Source organism: Lithobates pipiens, unplaced genomic scaffold (assembly GCF_037356315.1).
Source record: "Lithobates pipiens isolate NorthernLeopardFrog02 unplaced genomic scaffold, aLitPip1_a1.2 Scaffold_27, whole genome shotgun sequence".
In the NCBI taxonomy this organism is placed as follows: Eukaryota; Metazoa; Chordata; class Amphibia; order Anura; family Ranidae; genus Lithobates; species Lithobates pipiens.
Window position 1 is genome coordinate 135397550 of NW_027507788.1, and position 19358 is coordinate 135416907.

General features: G+C 43.7%; 1 protein-coding gene across 1 annotated transcript in view; it reads left to right on the top strand.

The window, feature by feature from the left end:
- Positions 1-19358, top strand: part of GYS1 (glycogen synthase 1) — a 101877-nt gene that overhangs the window by 37988 nt on the left and 44531 nt on the right. The window contains exons 3-5 of the mRNA XM_077457507.1: positions 7393-7584; positions 9983-10171; positions 14908-15052. Coding sequence (XP_077313633.1) covers positions 7393-7584; positions 9983-10171; positions 14908-15052 — 526 coding nt within the window. The remainder of the gene's footprint in view (positions 1-7392; positions 7585-9982; positions 10172-14907; positions 15053-19358) is intronic.

Sequence of the window (19358 nt, forward strand, 5' to 3'; positions counted from 1 at the left end):
AAAGTCCTTGTAGGTCTTATTTTCAGGGTAGGGCTTATTTGGGGGTAGGGCTTATATTGCAGCCATCACCGACAATCACGCTAGGTCTTATTTTCAGGGAAACCGGGTACCAGCGTGTCTTTGGACTGTTAGATAAAACGAGTGCCCACACAAGCAGAGGGAGAACATGCAAACCCCATGCAGGTAGTGTCCTGTTTGGGATTTGAACCAATGACCCTTGTGCGCAGCTAGGATTGCTAACCACTAAGCCACTGTGCTGCTCAAATGATGAAAGAACAACTCTTCTGCCCTCAAAAGTAGTGTAATGGTGGCAGATGGATCACAGGTCCTTGATATTTTCAATAAAAGTACAGGATTTGCCCCCTGAGGGTTTGGGGGGAGGGGGGCAGTGGGGGACCAGTAGAAACCCTGCGAAACAAAGAAGAGCGGCCATACCAGCCTTGTGCATTACCCAAGTGGCATCTTTAATAATGTAATATACTCACTCACAAACAACTCCAAAGGTGAAAGCACATCAGGGTCCAAAGTATAAACAAAGCAATCTGGTCCCAGCAAGCTGGAGGACCTTCCAGATGGCTGATAAATTTCGAAGGGAGATCCCTTCTTCCTCAGAGCCTCAGATCTCCCTTCGAAAGGTGTCCGCCATCTGGAAGGTCCTCCAGCTTGCTGGGAATTTGTTTTTTGTTTTTTTTTTTCTCTCTTTTACACTGCTGCTCAGATGATGTCCTTTAATGCAGCCAATTGCCCAGGTGACTGTGTGTTAATGCATACTGGTAGTGCTAATTGGATGCTGGTGCAGTTACACATCATGCTTTGAAAAAGCTGTAATGACAGTTGAAATATCAAGTTTTCTGCTGGGAATACAGATATGTAGTTGATATGGAAACAACCAACATGCTTTCAAAGTGAACCTGAACCAGTGCTAATATGGATGGAGAACTTGTTGTGAGAACGGAATTGATGTTCTGTTGCATACTTTACCTGGTGGAGCCCATACAGGGAGGGTCATGGAGCACACAGGGGAACCTGAACATAGGCATGGGCAGTCCCACAATAAGAACTTGCAGTGACTTTGTAGGGCAATATATTACTTATACTGATACTGTATGTAGCAAGGGGAACTGCAAGATACAAGTTGCATACTAATATTTTATATGCATCACCTCCGATAATCATCAGGGGGTACAAGCTGGTATATCGGCCTCCTGGGATGACCATGTTACACAAAATGGCAGTTCAAGGAGAGCTTTGGCTGCACATTTTAGATGACATTTTAGTTTCTTGATGTGAAGCTCTTCTTTAATGTAGATTATTACACTTTGAACATGGCCTTTTGCTTTATTAAATAGGCCTAATTTTATGTCCCTTTTATGTTTGTTGTGCTTAGTACTAACCATTTTGAGACATCCCAGGGATTGTTGTGATTCCTGAAACATTACAGACTCGAGCAGCTGCTTCCGCCATCTGATTTAATCCTAGGAGTATTTCTCAGGCTCCCACGTGCAATACAATCCAATATACTGCAGTCCATTTTAGTGTTACTTCATTCAATCCTCTTTTGCAAAGTATTGAGTATTCTTCTAGATCCTGTCTGTTTTTATATACTAATAAAAAGCATGCAACCTTTTTTAGTAATGTACAGTATGTTTAAAAATACATTTTAAATCAAAGAATAAACTTGAACACACAATTGCAACCAGAATAAAAATGTTTTACGTTCGTATTTAATATTCCCAAATAGCCAAAGGAACACTGTAGTATTGAAAATGCCTATAAATATAATACAGCAAAAGTTTATATTGGGGATGAGACAAACTGCCCTTGGTTCAGTTTGCGCAATTTCCAGAGAACTTAAAAAATCCATCCATCCCAAACCCTTAAAGTGGTTGTAAACCCTTACAAACCACTTTGACCTACAGGTAAAACTAGATTAAGGCTTACCTGTAGGTCCAAGAAATATCTCCTAAACCTACATGGTTTAGGAGATATTTGCCGAAAGACAGGCACTGCTGTCTACGGTGCATGCTCCATAGACAGCGGAGCGCAGGTGCACTGAGCGTGCCGCAGTTAACTCCGGTGCGCATGCAAGGGAGTGACGTCATCGCGGTTCTGACGAATGACAGCGCAGAGCAGCGAGACCCACCAAGAAGATGGAGGCTCCGGACTACAGGGACAGCGGTGACTTCTCTGGCTCCTGTGTCAGGTAAGTGACACATAATGCACTACTATGCGATGCACAGTAGTCCATTATGCTTTACCTTTGCAGGGAATCAAAGCGGAAGTAAACCCATTAGGGTTTACTTCCTCTTTAAAATGAAACTCCACTACATGTGAGCACTTCAAACCCAAAATGCCATTTAATTCATTTTTAATTTAAACTAACCTTACCCATCCATCCATGTCTCCATTCTTTACTTTGCTGAGAAATCACTTTGAAAAACACCCCCCTTGCATTCCTGGTTGTAGCCAACTTGAGTAAGGGTAGATGATTCATGTAGCATTTACTTCCTGACATCCATCTGCCTTTAGCTCAGGCATGTAGGGAGGAGGGCGTGCTTATTTGAGAAAACCCTCCTGAAGACTCCTGGCATGTGTCTCATCACTTGCCTAGGTCTGGAAACCAGGAAGTAACTGAAGAAGAAAAAAAAGTAAATATGAAATACTTTCCTGTCTATTTACTAATGCTAGTAGCATATGGATTCAAAAATAGTCAATGTCGATTGAGGCAAGCTTCTGATTTAATACAAGCATGCAACCTGGCTGGCCTGGAGGAAGGGATGGGGAACCATATCGGGCCACATGCCCTATGTTGATGAGGAAAAAGGCCTCTTGGTGGGGATGGAAGGAGTCCTTAGCCCTATGTACAGTCCTCCTATAGGGAAGTAGGGCGATGCAGGCAAAGTTGGGTGTGAGCTGATAGGGAGGCTTCATGTTACTTGTTATGTGTGGATTCTTTACAGAAGTAGTTTAATGGCTACATTGGAACTACAGTATGTTAGACCTCCCAGCACTATTACTGTGCTAGAAAGCTTTAGATAATTCTACAACATAGTCACATTCAGTCTGAAAATAAAAATAACAAAGCTGCCTATACTTCATTGCACAGAGCAGCCCTGGTCCTCTTCTACTGGTGTCCCCATGGAAAGCTGCTTTCCCTTGGTGACCGTGCGGGCTTGCTACCGAGTCCCGTTGCTGCGTCCATTGACACACAGTGGAACCCCCCCCCTCCTGCTCCTGTGTCACAACTATTGATTGACATTTTGGCTCCTGCTGCTATCAATCTGTCCAATGAGGAGAGTGACAGTGGCTGGAGCTGCTGCGCTCGTGCACATCACTGGATCGGATCAGGCTTGGATAAGGAAAGGGGGGTCTGGGGGGTAGCTGCAGTACAGAAGATTTTTCACCTTAATGTATAGAATGCATTAAGGTGAAAAACCTTAAGGCTTTACAACCATGTTAAAGTTTACCTTCTGGCAGATAGAGCTACATTCATCTGTACCTTTTTTATATCTACATTAAAGTGGTGTAAACCCCAGTCATGAAATTTGAGCAAAGCACATATATTTGCAGTGTTTACGTCTCTCTCTGCAAAGCTTTAAGTGTCGCTTTTCTCTGGTGTTTCGTTCCTCTGTTATCGGCATGAGTCACGTCTGAATTAAATTGTTTGGGGGTGGGGGTGTTGAGGGGGAGTCAGCTCAGAACGGAGCTTGTCTATTGACAACACAGTTCTTCTGTGTGTGGAGGTGGGGGGGCTTGTCTTCCAATCAGCTCTGACGGTGTAATCTCTCCACCCTTCCCTATGTGCTGCTGGTGGATGAAGAAAGATTCTTATCATGATCTGCACTTTGCAAGGGGTGTAGAGAGGGGAAGACGTTGGATATACATGTAAAACGTATGTAGTGTGTAGTGTGTTTATCATCTGAGGCTGTTCACTTCACTGGGTATATGTGAGGGTTTACATCCACTTTAATACAAGCACACAGTCTCAGTTGTTCAATTTTGAATTGGTGTCAGCCTTTTGCACTCCATACAGTAGAGCTTACTCTGGGAGAGGAACTGGTCAGTTGGCCTGCAATGCGCATGTAGTTACAAGAGGCATACTGACAGCAGGAGAGAGTCGAGTGACAGAGGAGATCTTAAAGAGGAGCTGCACCTAAAAAAAAAAAAATATTAAAAGCCAGCAGCTACTAATATTGCAGCTGCTGACTTTTAATAAAATCACACTTATCTGTCCCAGGGTCCAGCGATGTCGGCGGCAGATGACGAGCGATCGCTCGTCTCGCTGCTGCCACCGCCGCCATCCTCTGTCAGGGAATCGGGAAGTGAAGCATGACGGCTTCACTGCCCGGTTCCCTACTGCGCATGCGCGAGTCGCGCTGCGCGTCTCTTATGATCCCCCGCTGTGTCTCTGGGAACTGTGTGTTTCCCAGAACACAACGGGGGGGGGGGGGGGGCGGGGCGTCTGCGGGGGGTCTGCGGCGGTCTGGCCAGAAGTGGGTGCAGTTACCTGGATCATCCAGGTAACTGCACCCCCCTCCCCCCTGAAAGGTGCTGATTGTGGCACCGGAGGGGGGGAGGGATCAGATTAGCGGAACTTCCCCTTTAGGGTGAAGAACCACTTTAATAATCTGCTCCTTCTCCTTTCACTGTTCAAGAGGAAGTAAAAGCAACCATTTTTTTACGCACCCTGTAAGGCGAAGGCATAATGAGCTAGTATGCATAGCATACTAGCTCATTATGAATAACTTACCTGAGAACGAAGCCCCCGAAGCGGTCCTCCGTCTTCCTCTTTGTCGCTGCCATGTATCCCGGAGTGACTTCCGGGTCTCGCGGCTCCGGCGCTGTGATTCGCCGGAGCCACGATGACGTCACTCCCACACATGTGCATGGGAGCCGACACTCGCGGCATATCGCTGCGACCTGCCCAGTGCGCCTGCACGCCGCTGTCTACAGCGCATGCATCGTAGACAGCGGTGGCTGTCTTCATGTAAATATCTCCTAAACCGTATAGGTTTAGGAGATATTTCTTAGACCTACAGGTAAGCCTTAATCTAGGCTTATCTGTAGGTCAAAGTTGGTTGTAAGGGTTTACAACCACTTTCAGTCACATGCTGGGGGAAGGGACAAGACTTGTATGTGAAACTCCAGCCAAAAGCTGCTAAGGAACATGGAGTATGAAAACCCCTTTTTTTTTTAATTGGAGTGAGAAAATGGGAGAACCTTTACTTAAAGTGTAAATATGTACTGTATATATTAGGCCCCTTTCACACATGCGGACCGTATTTCATCCATATGTTTGCGGATGCAATACAGACATACATGCATCCCTATGGTATAGCGGGTGTCTGCGGATAAACATCCGCAGACACCCGATATCGTCCGTCTCCACTATGGTCCGACTGCAGATGGAGGAAAATCCTATTTTTCTATCCATCTGCAGAGTGGATCAGATTAACACCGACAGACGGTCCGTGTTCATCCGATTTCCCCCCCCCCCCATAGAGGAGAGCAGAGAGCTGACAGGGCACCCTGTCATCTGCCGGCTCAGTGGGGATAAACGGAGCGATCCCAGCTGAGCAAGCGGATCATCATGGATCCGTCTCGCGTGAAAGGGGCCTTATTGGTAACTATTACGGTATATTGATCTTTTTGTAGCAATCCATATAAACAACCGCTTATGCCTTTTTAACTGTCAGTCAGCATCATGTACACACAGGATTTTGAAGATCTTAAAGCGGAGTTCCACCCATTTAAAAGTCAGCAGCTACAAAAAGTGTAGCTGCTGACCTTTTAATAATCAGACACTCGCCTCTCCCATGGTCCAGTAACGTGGGCGTACAAAGCCCCGCTCATCTCCTCCCTCCTCTCTGAGGTGCCGACATTCTAACTGTGGGCGCCACAGCCGGGTACGCACTGCGCATGCGCCAAGCCGCATTGTGAATGGCCGGCAAATCTTCTGTGACGTATCCCAGAAGATTGCAGAGAGGGAGGGGGGCTATTTATCTTCCTTGTGGAGCCAGGGGAGGAAGTGGGAGCTGGGTGCCTGTAAAAACAGGCACCCACTCCCCCCCTCCCTCCCCATGGCATGTCAGGGGGTCACCTGGACTTAAAGTGAGAATTCCATTTTTGAGTGGAACTCCTGCTTTTAAATTGGAACTAAACCCTCCTATCCTCGTACAACCCAATAAGCTGCAGCTGTGTTCAGATATGACACCAGTCATTTGAAGGGTTAAAAGTTGGGTTGGGAGAACACGCAGCTGTGACAATTGTCATTTAATGCATGTCTTGGGAAACAGGTTTAGTGCTGCTTTAAAATGGACCTATCCGTTATATTTAGATATAGAGATATATATTCTCTCTCTATCTCTAAAAAAAAAAAAAAAGTCCTTGAGCTCCAGTCTTGTGACTGTGCTGAGGCCTGCAAGAATACTCTTCTAAGAATATAAATATTGAAAAAATCCCAGCAGGGAGCACGGACCTCACTCATAATGGCCACAATAGGTGTACAGACCTGGAAATAAAGCTCCTGGAGTCCCCAGTAAATGTAAGAACCTATTATTTGGTTTGTTTAGAAGCAACACTTGTATAGCTCAAACATGAGTTTCTGTTGGACTGACCCTCGCACACCTTTTTAGTCTTCTATGTTCCCACTTACCTTTCTTAGATTTCTTTTGGCCAATGAGGCAGCTCAACATAATGAGTGACAAATAGGAATGTAGGGAGCTGTAGAAAGTAGCAATGCTCTGACACTACCAGGAGGTGTCATAACTGCCTGGCACTCAGCAAATACAATCTTCTCCAGTTCCTCTGTGAACCCCAAGGATGGAACTAGACTGAGACCCCAGGAGTAATTTGGGAGGTAAGGTGGAGACATGCGTTTGAGGGCCAAAAGTGCAAATGTGGTCTAGACATAAAAGAATGCGGCCTTGTGCACACAGTGCATACTGATCGTTTTTTACAGCTGCTTCTTGGGGCGTCAGGCGTTTTTGTTCCTTGCTTCTAAACTCCCCTGCATGTTAGCTTATGTGTCGATCCACACGTAGACCTTTAGCAATATTTCGTGGCAGGAAAAAAATAATCTGTCATTGCATCCAGGAGCAGCAGAGTTTGGGCAGAAAAAATGCTTGACACTTGTAAACGCAAGTTAAAGCTTGGCGCGTTTTTAGATTTAATTCATTTCAATGGCCAGAATAAACTATTCTGGCTAATGAAATTAATGCCCAAGCGATTGATGCCTCTAAACATTTGTAAAAGCATTAGACACTTTTACTAGCGTCCAGGTGCGTTTTTTTTCGAATCCAAAAACGCTGCTGGCTTCTGTGTGCACGAGGCCTAAATGTGAATCCAATTCTAAATGCTCTGTGTAGTAATTACCTTTCTCTTTGTGTGCAGGTTTACTTTGGTCGCTGGTTGATTGAAGGTAGTCCATACGTAGTCCTCATAGATATAGCGGCTACTGCCTGGAGCCTTGACCGCTGGAAGACAGAGTTATGGGATAGCTGTGCCGTCGGAATCCCATGGTACGACCGGGAAGCAAATGATGCTGTTCTGTTTGGCTTTTTGACTGCTTGGTTTCTGGGCGAGGTAGGTTGTTTTAGGAATTTGTTTAAATCGTTCTCCAGATATAATGGCTTCTTAAATGTCTTTATATATATATATATATAAATATTATTTAGTACCAGCCTTAGTAAAGCTTCCTTACTGATGTACATCCCTCATGCAATGTCTGCTGCTCTTTGTCAAAAGTGAACAGGGCATTATGGGAGCTTATATATATATATATATATATATATATATATATATATATATATATATATATATATATATAGTGTGTGACCGTATGCCCTGCAGGTGTAGCGGTTAGACAAACTATTCAACACTGACGGGTGCTTGCAAGGATCAGCTTTTATTTATGTAAAATCCTTTATTGCAAAAAGAACGCTGTTGCTGTGACGTATTATAAAGTGTTAGCAGGAGTTTGGCTTCAATTTGTTAGTGTATCTTGCTAGTGCATCTAACCCATCCCCCAGATTAACAATGCTGCAGTCTAACAATTGTTCTTTCATCCAAAGTGTGGGCACTGTAATACAGGGGGTGTGTTACTGGCCTGCTCACCAGGTGAGAACCAAGGAAAATACACCGAAAAAAAAATCTAGTGCAGCCACCATATCTATCTGATTGGTAAGCTGCAATATATACATTTTTAGTGTTGGGTTTGATACCGCTTTAACTTGACTCACAATTGACCATATTGTTGAAATCCACCCAGCTACTGGATTGACGGCTGTGGCCGACTCTCAGTGCTAGGCTAAGAGCCGGTGATTTGTCGAATACTATCCCCCATCAGATGGTGTCCGCCCTGCACTACGGATAAGGAGATGCCGAAGGTCTCCAAGGATGAACGGTGCCAGGTTCAAGCCCCACCATCCAAGTGGACATAGTCAGAATAAAAAAAAAGCCGAGCGAAGCGAGGCAAGCGAATCGTGGCGAGTGGCTCTGTTACTATGTGCTACCGTATGTCCATTTGAATGGTGGGGCTTACACCTGGACTCAGTGCGCATGCGCCGTTCTTCTTCTGAGACTTTCGGAGTCTCCTTATCCTCACGGTGGACACTATCCAATGGCCAGACAGAACACCGGAACCACCTGTGCCTACCCCTCTCCAGCGAGTGCTGATTTGGCAGAGCAGAGGGCGGTGACTGAGTCATCAGCAGTCATGTGATCGCTCAGTTCTTGGTCTTATGGCCTGTACATACACACGATCCGAAAATCGTATGAAAAATACTGCTTTTGAAGCGATCGTACGATTGTTAGTACACAGCTTTCGAGAGCCGATCAAAACAGTTCATCCGATTGAACTAGTATACAATACCAGATCATATTTGTTGTTTTAAACAGTACAGCTGTCATTCGAAAATACAAGTGCACTACAACACATTACATCACTTCCCAGTTTTTTGTTTTTTTTGTTTTTTTGTTATACGAGAATTTTTGTCACTTTAGTAAACGCTTCATTTTCGATAAGAGACTAGCAACCAAAAAAATAAATAAATAAATAAAAAGCGATCTGTCGTACGATTGTGGGGCAGCTGCAGCACAGAGGTGAGTTTGCATGGTTTTATTATTATTATTTTGTTTTTGTTTTTTATAACCCAAAACTTCTCCTTTAATACAGCCAAGGCTTTAATTTTGTTGCCAAAAAACCTATTGCAGTTAGAGCAATTGGCAAACCTGAGTTGCTGTCATTTTTAATATTTGGATGGATGGAAGATGGTGCATAAAGTCCTAGAAATTAACTCCACAGTTGTAGCAACTGCACAAGATTAGAGGTCAATTGTCCAGCAGATTTCTAGCTTTTTGATGGTAATGGTCCCCATTGGAATATTTTCATTGGTAATTGGGCAATTGTAAACTGTTCATTTTTAATCATTAACTTTTTTTTTTTTACCAGAAATGGCTATTTTCACAGTTGCCTATAAAACAGTTGACATAAGTATAGTTGAGAGTTCAGTCTACGGTGTCGTCAATATAATGCCTCCCTTATGACCTGCCCACAGCAGGGCCATTCAGTAAAGGAATGGCGAGTTTGCTTACTAGTTTAATATTTATGGTGTTGAGGAAGTGGCCAGGCAAAGAAGGATGAGGTAAGTAGAAATGAGGGTTATGTAGAATGAAGGTATGTAGGAGGTTTGACCTGTGATGAACACCACAATCCAAGACCCTTGGCTACAAATTAAGCCAACTGCATTTATGTGAAGAGTTGGCATTGAAAAAAACAAAACATTTTTTTGCCAAGGTATACCAGAAGATTTCATAACCTGCACAAAGCTAACTGACCAATCTCATTTCAAAATGAATAGATCCTTTTTGATGGTTTCTGTTAATTTCTCCGCTGGTCTCCATTCCTTCCTGTGTTCTGTCTGTTTTTGTCCTTAATTTATTCAGATTTCATTTCAGTGCCATGCTTTTCTTGCTTTCATAGTTTGCAGCACAGTGTGGTGATGAGAAGCCCTTCATCCTGGCTCACTTCCACGAATGGTTAGCTGGCATTGGCCTATGTATGTGTCGGATTCGGAAGCTCCCTGTGGCTACAATCTTCACTACACATGCCACACTCCTGGGTCGATACCTGTGTGCTGGAAGTGTGGACTTCTACAACCATCTGCAAACGGTAAGACTTACTATTACCACAATGGGCACGGTAAAATAGAGAAATTGGGAAGGAGACTCAACACCTGAGTCTCGGCTTGTTCCAAAGGGCTTTCCTGGTACCACATCCTCTATTGCAAGACACTGAAAGACCTTATGTTGAAAAACTACTGGGACGTTAAAGATACCACACCAAGAAAAAATTAAGAATAAAAACTTTCTTAATTTTTACTGTACAAAACAATTAACAGCTGAAATGTACAGAAAAGAATGCTGGCAATTATTGGTCATTAAGGAACGGGGTCGCCGTGTCCTTAACAACCAATGACATTTTAGTTGTCCATGGGATTCCCCTCTCTGCCGCCTCCTCCCCTCCCGCCAGCTGTCACCCTCCTGTCCTGACCTGGTCCGGCTCTGCAAACGTAATGGTGGTGGGGGGCCCAGAGGAAGAGCAGATGGGTGGGCTCCAAATTCTGTGTACCAATGATCTAATCCTCCGCTGTGCAGCTATTTACAAATAAAAAAAAATTCTCCAGGTTCCCTATATTCAATGGGTGCCATGGGACAAACTATTTAACCACTTTGGTACTAATCCTGTCCCCTGGTGTATGGGACTGGGTGCTGTATGTGGATTTAACAGTATATGTTGTTTATCTTTAATAAACATTTATTAAAAAAAAAAAAAAAAAATGTAACCACTTTGGGTTTAGGCAGATTAATCCGCAGAAGTGCTCCACACAATTACATTGAATGCCCGCCACTTTTATATGAATACACTGGGGCCGGTCGGGAGCGCTGCTGCAAGTTAATCGGCCTAAACCCAAAAGTGGTTAAATAGTCCGCTTTCTGACCCCCGGCACCCACTGAACATTTGGGACCTGGAGAAGTTTAAAAAATTAAAAAAAATCTCCACAGAAGGGGATTAACTCATTGGTACTCAGAATTTTGTCCCCACCCACTCTGCCTCTGTTCTCCCTAGCCCCATTTGCCTAGGAGGAAGGAGTAGGACCAGATGTATCAGCAGTGCCCATCTGTTCCCAGCTCCAGAAGATCCATCTGCATGAGACGCTGCATCCCAACCACCCCAGCCCTCAACCCCTATCCCACCCCACCCTCGGCTACCCTGCCCTCACCCAATCCCAGCCTTGCCCAACTTACTAACTCTCACCTCCCTACCTACTCTTCCTAGGCAATAGGTATCGGTAATTGGTATCGGCGAGTACTTAATAAAAATAAAATAAAAAAAGTTTAAAAAAAGTATCGGAACTCCTACTCGGTGTTAAAATGGTATTGATTCATCCTTAGTATCTTCATCTCCGACATGTTTTGCAGGACAAGGCCAGCTTCCTCAGGGAAAACTGGCATATTTGTCTGCTATGACGGTTTACATTGCATGTAACTTGTTCCCAGCATTTGAAGACCACAGCTGCCACAAAGAGAAAGGGACCCCGCCAATGAAAATGTTATATATCTCGGATAAGGAGGAGCTGGTATAATCCCCCTTAAAGCGGAGTTACAGTCATGTTTGTGTTTACTAAAAGTCCGCAGCTACAAAAACTGTAGCTACTGACTTTTTTAATAAACACACACTCGCCTGTCCCACAATCCAGCAGTGCGCTCACCCCAGCATTTTTCACCCTCTCTCCTCCCTTGGCGACACGGTCATCTCTAACATGGGCAGTTTAACCCATTCAGTTTAAAATGGAAATGAAAGGCAAAACATATTTGCATAGGTATATAAAAAACAAACAAATACCCTTTCTTCCATTTATATTTTATAAGTGATCACATTCCCTCAGTTCTTATCTGCATACAAGCTGAGGGAGGAGAATCAGCAGCACATTGTGCTTCCCAGTGAATAGCTGTGCAGTATTGGAGTGTCTGAATACATCTGATCATTGGAGGAGAGCACACAGTTTCCAGCACAGCTAGAGAAATGACCACGGTGTGTTCTACCTAGTGTGGTCAGTTTTTAATAGGAAAGCAGAGGGACTGGCAGGGATTTACACAAAGGAAGCAATACTAAGAGAACAGGAGACTTTTTTTTTTCTTCATACAGGTATATGGTACAGCAGGCACAAATTGGGAATATGAAGTGTTGGGGGTAACAAACACTTAAATGAAGCTCCAGCTACTGTAGTTTGCTCCTACTTTCAATCAGTATACAGGTTTTTCCTTTGGCATCCACCGATCTTGAACGGTGTGTGTTAAGCCCCATACACACTATCAGATTTTCTGCTGATTTTTTATTTTTTTTCTTCAGATTTACCAAAACCATATAATATGAGGTTAAACCTTAGGAGATTCAATTAATGGTTGAGTTTTGTGGGAGCTATGTCAGTGTTAATGAATAAAGTAGATATAATGTAAAATATATATATTTCAGTTCCCTTGCTGATCATCTTCAGTGAAGGCAAACAGTAAATCCCTCAGCCTTTGTCTTGTTACTTTGTATATAGCACCTTATTTTTCCTGCTGCTTTTGCAGCACAACCCAACACTAAGATGCTAATTTTAATCACAGTAGCTGAGTGATAATGGTATGTGACCTTGGATTTAAAGGAAAATAGGCCTCAGGATGATTGTGTATTGATTTCTATATACTGTAGATAAATGGATGATAGAAATGTATACAGTATGGCATATAATTTAGTGTTTTACATATTCAGGATTATATGGATTTGAAATTGGATATAGCCCCCAACTGTAGATATTTCACCATCTCTCCCTCTTACCAGATGTGATCTGCTTCCGCTTACTCTTTTTCTTCCTTCTGCGGCCTGTGATCTGTTACCATTGCCTTCTTTTCCCCCTCCTGTGAAAAATTTGGACCCCCCGTCCCCTGTACTCTTTTGTGTGCTCGTCTTTCTCACTACTCGTTCACAATCTGGTCGAATTGACACTCTCAAGCCTCGTCCATCACAAAGATCCCCAGCGCCTGTACTATTCGCCTCCTTTATCCTGCTCTGCTCATCTCTCAGCACTTTCTTAATCAGTCTTCATAAAACGAACTCCTCCAACATTCAGACCTTGTCTACCTTCCTACTGTCATCCCCTTCCTATAACACCTCTCCAATTTCCATTCTGTCCATCATTATGGGCTGAAGCCTATGGATGTTCTTGTCAAACACTGTCTTCTCCATTTGAATAGAAAAAGCTGCATTTGTCATGCTCAGTCCGCAGTTCAAACTGGCTAGGACAAGCTGCATCCAAACAATTGCAATGTAAAGCAGGCCAAGTGCAGCCTCTGAACTGTCGTGTGTACAGCTTGGATAAAGTCTGTGGGATTTTGATGACTTGAGTTTGAGGTGCAGCTTAACGTCCCCCAACATGAGCCGGCACTGTGCCTTACTGGTTAGAATTTCTGTCTGTGCTTGCGTGGGCTTCCTCCCACACTTCAAAGACATTGATAGGTAAATTTGACCCTTCTGTGTGTGCGCATATGAGATTTTATTTTAAAGTGGTTGTAAACCTTGCATATACCCAGTGAAGTGAACAGCCTCAGATGATGCACAGAGATGAAACAAATTCTCCAGCGTACGTTTTTTACTTGTATATTGTCTGTCTTAGGCAGCGGAATGAAGGAACATCCAGAGCTGTAGTCTCAATAGAAAAGCTGTGTGCTTATCGCCCCCTATACACACCCTCCAAGAAACACATTTTTAGGTCATGATATCTCATGGGGCGGAGAAATTGTCAGAATTGACTCTGCTGATAACAGAGGAATGAAGCACCAGAGATAAACGACACTTAGAGCTTTGGAGAGAGACAAGTAAACACTACAGATATGCGCTTTCGTTAAAATTTCATGAATGGGATTTACAACCACTTTAAGCTCCTGCTATATATAATGCCTTTAATAAAAAAATAAATGAGCCCTAACACTTCCTCGCCCCATTTACTTTCCGTCTACCTTCCCTTCCCATTCCTCCACATCCACCATCAGCTCTCCATCCTACATCCAAAATCTAACAGGCAAGTACACTGATGGGCGTGAAGGAAGAGGATGGCCAAAGCATTTATTTACAACAGATTTTCATGATGGGGATGAAAAGTAAGCTCCCGTGCATGACGGCAAGCATTTGAAAACAAATTCTACAGTGACTTGACTGAGGTAGTACATCTAGTCTTGTGATATCTCGACACGCTGGCATATCCCTAGATAATAATTACTAAATTGAATTCTACTTCGATTTTTTTTTAACCATACATATGTTTTTCTTCAGTAAGAAAATATTTCGGCTGGGTTCGCACTAATGCGTATTAGATGCGGGTTTCCCCGCATCCAATTCGCGTAGGAGAATCCCTATGGAGCCGGTACACATATCTCCTTTGCGACTGTGGAGCGCACTGCGCAGAAATGCTGTGCGTCTTTGGCTCTGTGTCGGGGCTGAATTCAGGCATAGATTTGACCCCAATTCGTCCCTGGAATGGGGAACAGGGACACGCAGCGCTCCTGTGCCATCCGCAGAAGGTTCCAGTGTGAACCCAGCCTTACAGGGAAGAATTTGCAGTTGATGCCTCCATCTCCCTTTACACTGGGATGCATGGATGTTTGTGGAGTTATCTCCAATGTTCAGGAGAGCCCCTCAGGCATAGCTTTGCTGATTGGACTTCACCATGGTGAATGGGACATGGAGAGTGTCATTTACACATTACATTTACTCCCTAATACACACTTTTCCCCTTCGTAAATAAAAGATGTACAATACACCTAATCTTTATTTATTAAATCAATTCATGTAATTATGTTGGACAGTTTAATGTAGATAAAGAAGCTGGAGACCGTCAGATCTATCACCGATACTGTATGGAGCGAGCGGCTGTTCAGTGCAGTCATGTCTTCACTACTGTCTCTCAGATTACTGCAATAGAAGCTGAGCATCTACTGAAGCGCAAACCAGGTAAGCCACAAGATCTGTGACTGTACACTGGAAAATAATAATCTGCTCTGCTTTCTTGCTCTCTAGATTCAAACTAAAGGACTTTTTATTCATTGTCTTCTGTGCCCATGTTGACTATGTGTAGAAAGATTTCCCTTTAAAATCTTTGGGCTGGTACACTGAAATAGGAAACGCACACAGAAAACCTAACACCATTTTCCCAGCAGGTCTGTAGGAGTCTGTGCAGATATCCCTTTTCAGGTGATTTGCCTTACGAGTCATGACTTGGACATGACATAGAGCAGCGATCGCCAACCAGTGGTCCGTGGACCACTGATGATCCACAAGAAAATGTTGATGGTCCCCAGGGGTTCTGCCATAAGTCAACATTGTGGCAGATGTACACTGTATTACCAAAAGTATTGGAACGCCTGCCTTTACACGCACGTGAACTTAAATGGCATCCCAGTCTTAGTCCATAGGGTTCAATATTGAGTTGGCCCACCCTTTGCAGCTATACCAGCTTCAACTCTTCTGGGAAGGCTGTCCACAAGGTTTAGGCGTGTCTATGGGAATGTTTAACCATTTTTCCAATAGTGCATTTGTGAGGTCAGGCACCGTTAATGGATGAGAAGGCCTGGCTCGCAGTCTCCGCTCTAATTCATTCCAAAGGTGTTCTAACGGGTTGAGGTAAGGACTCTGTGTGGGCCAGTCAAGTTCCTCCACCCTAAACTCGCTCATCTTTATGGACCTTGCTTTGTGCACTGGTCAAAATGATTTGGTAAAGGGGGGGGGGGGGGGGGTTGTTATGGTGTGGGGTTGTTTTTCAGGGGTTGGCCTTGGCCCCTTAGTTCCAATGAATGCGTCAGCATACCAAGACATTTTGGACAATTTCATGCTCCTAACTTTGTGGAAACAGTTTGGGGATGGCCCCTTCCTGTTCCAACATTAATGCGCACCAAAGCGAGGTTCATAAAGACATGGATGAGCGAGTTTGGGTTGGAGGAACTTAACTGGCCTGCACAGAGTCCTAACCTCAACCCAGTAGAACAGAGAGCTAGAGCATTTTGTGTATAAGGCATGTAAAATTTATGTAAGTGGTTGTGGGATTCAAAATTGTGAGTTTAGTGGTCTGTGAGGTCTGAAAGGTTGGCGACCAAAGACCTAGAAAATCAAAACTACTGCCCCGCGCAAGATCTGTCATTTTACAATTGACCAAAAGCAGGAAACTAAACGGGCATTTTGCTTTGGTCCCACTTGGATAAGGCATTATCATAGACTTGACAGAAAACAAATCTGAATATGATGGGATGTAAAATATTGTAGCACTATTGTTTTAAGGATTTTCAGTCACTCTTATTATTCAAATTCGTACACTAAGGCTCGGCTCACACTGGGGCGGCGTCCAAGTCACCCAATTCTAAAGCTGCCCCGCACAGTGGGACTTCAGCTTGGCTTGTAAACAACTTCTTTAATAGAAGTCAATGCAAGCCACTCTGAAGTCGCCCTCAGGTAGTGCAGGAACCTTTTTCTAAGTCACTCCGATTAGAATGGTTCCATTACACTTTATAGAGCGCGAGTTGTCAGGCAATGTAGTTGCCCCAGTGTGAACCGAATCTTAATGTTAATAGTTTCATCTAGTACAATGTAGCTTTTTCATTTGAGGACCTATTATCAAAAAACACGTAAATAAATATTTTAACACAAATAATTGGTAATCAGTACGTAGAATAGCTGAAACATTTATTTAAACAGATGAAAAGATGATTAAGGTTTAAGGACTATGCCAGGTCATGTGACCAATGCCTTGACCAAAGTGCTCTCCTTCAAATGGATGGATCTCTCATTGGGTAGTGGAGATGGCTGACTCATCTTGAGCATCAGTCCTACACCCATCCTTCGGCAGAAAGTAACTCAGTGGTGGTCCAACCCCAGAATCGGCTATGTCTTAAATGTGGTAATATCAGCTTTTTCAGTTATCTAAAGCTTATCAAAGCTGCAGTCAAATATAACATTTGCCATTTAGACTCGCTTTGAGAACAAAACCTACATGTTGGTTACCGGTTTCTGGCAAATGATTCATGTAGCATTTACTGAGAAAATCCTCCTCTCCTCCTCTCCTTTTAGACTCCTGGGATGTATGACATAATTTGCCTAGGCAAGAAACCAGAAAGTAACTGTAGAAATGTAAAAAAAAATCAAGTAAATATGATATACGGTACTTTCCTATCGGTTTACTAATGCTAGCAGTATGAGGATTAAAAATAATCAATGTTGATTGCCAGAGTGCTCTTCCACTTTAAAGAGGAAGTAAACCCTGATGGGTTTACTTCCTCTTTGATTCCTTGCAAAGGTAAAGCATAATGGACTACTATATTATGTAACTATATACCCTGTGGATCTTTTGTAATGTAAAGTTGGGCATATCAGCCTTTTATTGAAATATACACCATTGTCTTATCCGCATTAAAAATCCCATGGGGATTATATATATTTTTCATTGTAATTCAATTTTTGATTACTCAGAATTTGTGCAACAATGGTGGCAGATTGCTGTAGTGGGACATTGGTGGGAAAACTCCAGAACTGCCAATAAAATTACCAATCTCAATACTTCACTTACAGTATCTCACGTGAGTACACCCCTCACATTTTTGTAAATATTATATTCTATCTTTTCATGTGACAACACTGAAGAAATTACACTTTGCTACAGTGTAAAGTAGTGAGTGTACAGCTTGTATAACAGTGTAAATTTTCTGTCCCCTCAAAATAACTCAGCCATTAATGTCTAAATATATTATTAAACCGCTGGCAACAAGAGTGAGTACACCCCTAAGTGAAAATGTCCAAATTGGGCCCAATTAGCCATTTTCCCTCCCTGGTGTCATGTGACTCAGTGTTATAAGGTCTTAGGTGTGAATTGGGAGCAGGTTGTAAAATTCTCTCTCTCTCTCTCTCTCTCTCTCTCTCTCTCTCTCTCTCTCTCTCTCTCTCTCTCTCTCTCTCTCTCTCTCTCTCTCTCTCTCTCTCTCTCTCTCTCTCTCTCTCTCTCTCTCTCTCTCTCTCTCTCTCTCTCTCTCTCTCTCTCTCTCTCTCTCTCTCTCTCTCTCTCTCTCTCTCTCTCTCCCTCTCTCTCTCTCTCTTCCCTCTCTCTCTCTCTCTCTTCCCTCTCCATGGCAAAGAACTCTGAGGAGCTGAAAAAAAGAATTGTTGCTCTACATAACAATGGCCTAGGCCAATGATGGCGAACCTTGGCACCCCAGATGTTTTGGAACTACATTTCCCATGATGCTCAACTACACTGCAAAGTGCATAATCATAATAATAACATCTGGGGTGCCAAGGTCTTCCATCACTGGCGTAGGCTATAAGAAGATTGTGAAACTGACCTGCAGCATGGTGGCCAAGACCATACAGTGGTTTAACAGGACAGATTCCACTCAGAACAGGCCTCACCTTGGTCAATCAGAAGTTGAGTGCACAGGCTCAGTGTCATATCCAGAGGTTGTCTTTGGGAAATAGACGTATGAGTGCTGCCAGCACTGCTGCAGATGTTGAAGGGGTGGAGTGGCTCAGACCATACGCCGTACACTGTATGAAATTGGTCTGCATGTCTGTCGTCCCAGAAGGAACTTCTTCTAAAGATGTGCATAAGAAAGCCCACAAACAGTTTGCTGAAGACAAGCAGACTAAGGAAATGGATTACTGGAACCATGTCCTGTGGTCTGATGAGACCAAGATAAACTTATTTGGTTCAAATGGTGTCAAGCGTGTGTGGTGGCAACCAGGTGAGGAGTACAAAAGACAGTGTGTCTTTCCTACAGTCAAGCATGGTGGTGGAGTGTCATGGTCTGGGGCTGCATGAGTGCTGCTGGCACTGGGGAGCTAAAGTTCAGTTGAGGGAACCATGAATGCCAACATGTACTGTGACATGCTGAAGCAAAGCGTGATCCCCACCCTTTGGAGACTGGGCCGCAGGGAGTAATCCAACTAACTGCAAACGCACCTCCACAACGACCACTGCCTTGCTAAGGAAGCTGAGGGTAAGGGTGATGGACTTGCCAACCATGTCTCCAGACCTAAACACTATTGAGTATCTGTGGGGCATCCTCAAACGGAAGGTGGAGGGGGGCAAGGTCTCCAACATCCACCAGCTCTGTGATGTCATCATGGAGGAGTGGAAGAGGACTCCAGTGGTAACCTATGAAGCTCTGGTGATCTCCATGCTCAAGAGGGTTAAGGCAGTGCTGGAAAATGGTGGCCACGCTGAATATTGATACTTTGGGCTAAATTTTGGACATTTCTACTTAGGGTGTACCAGCGG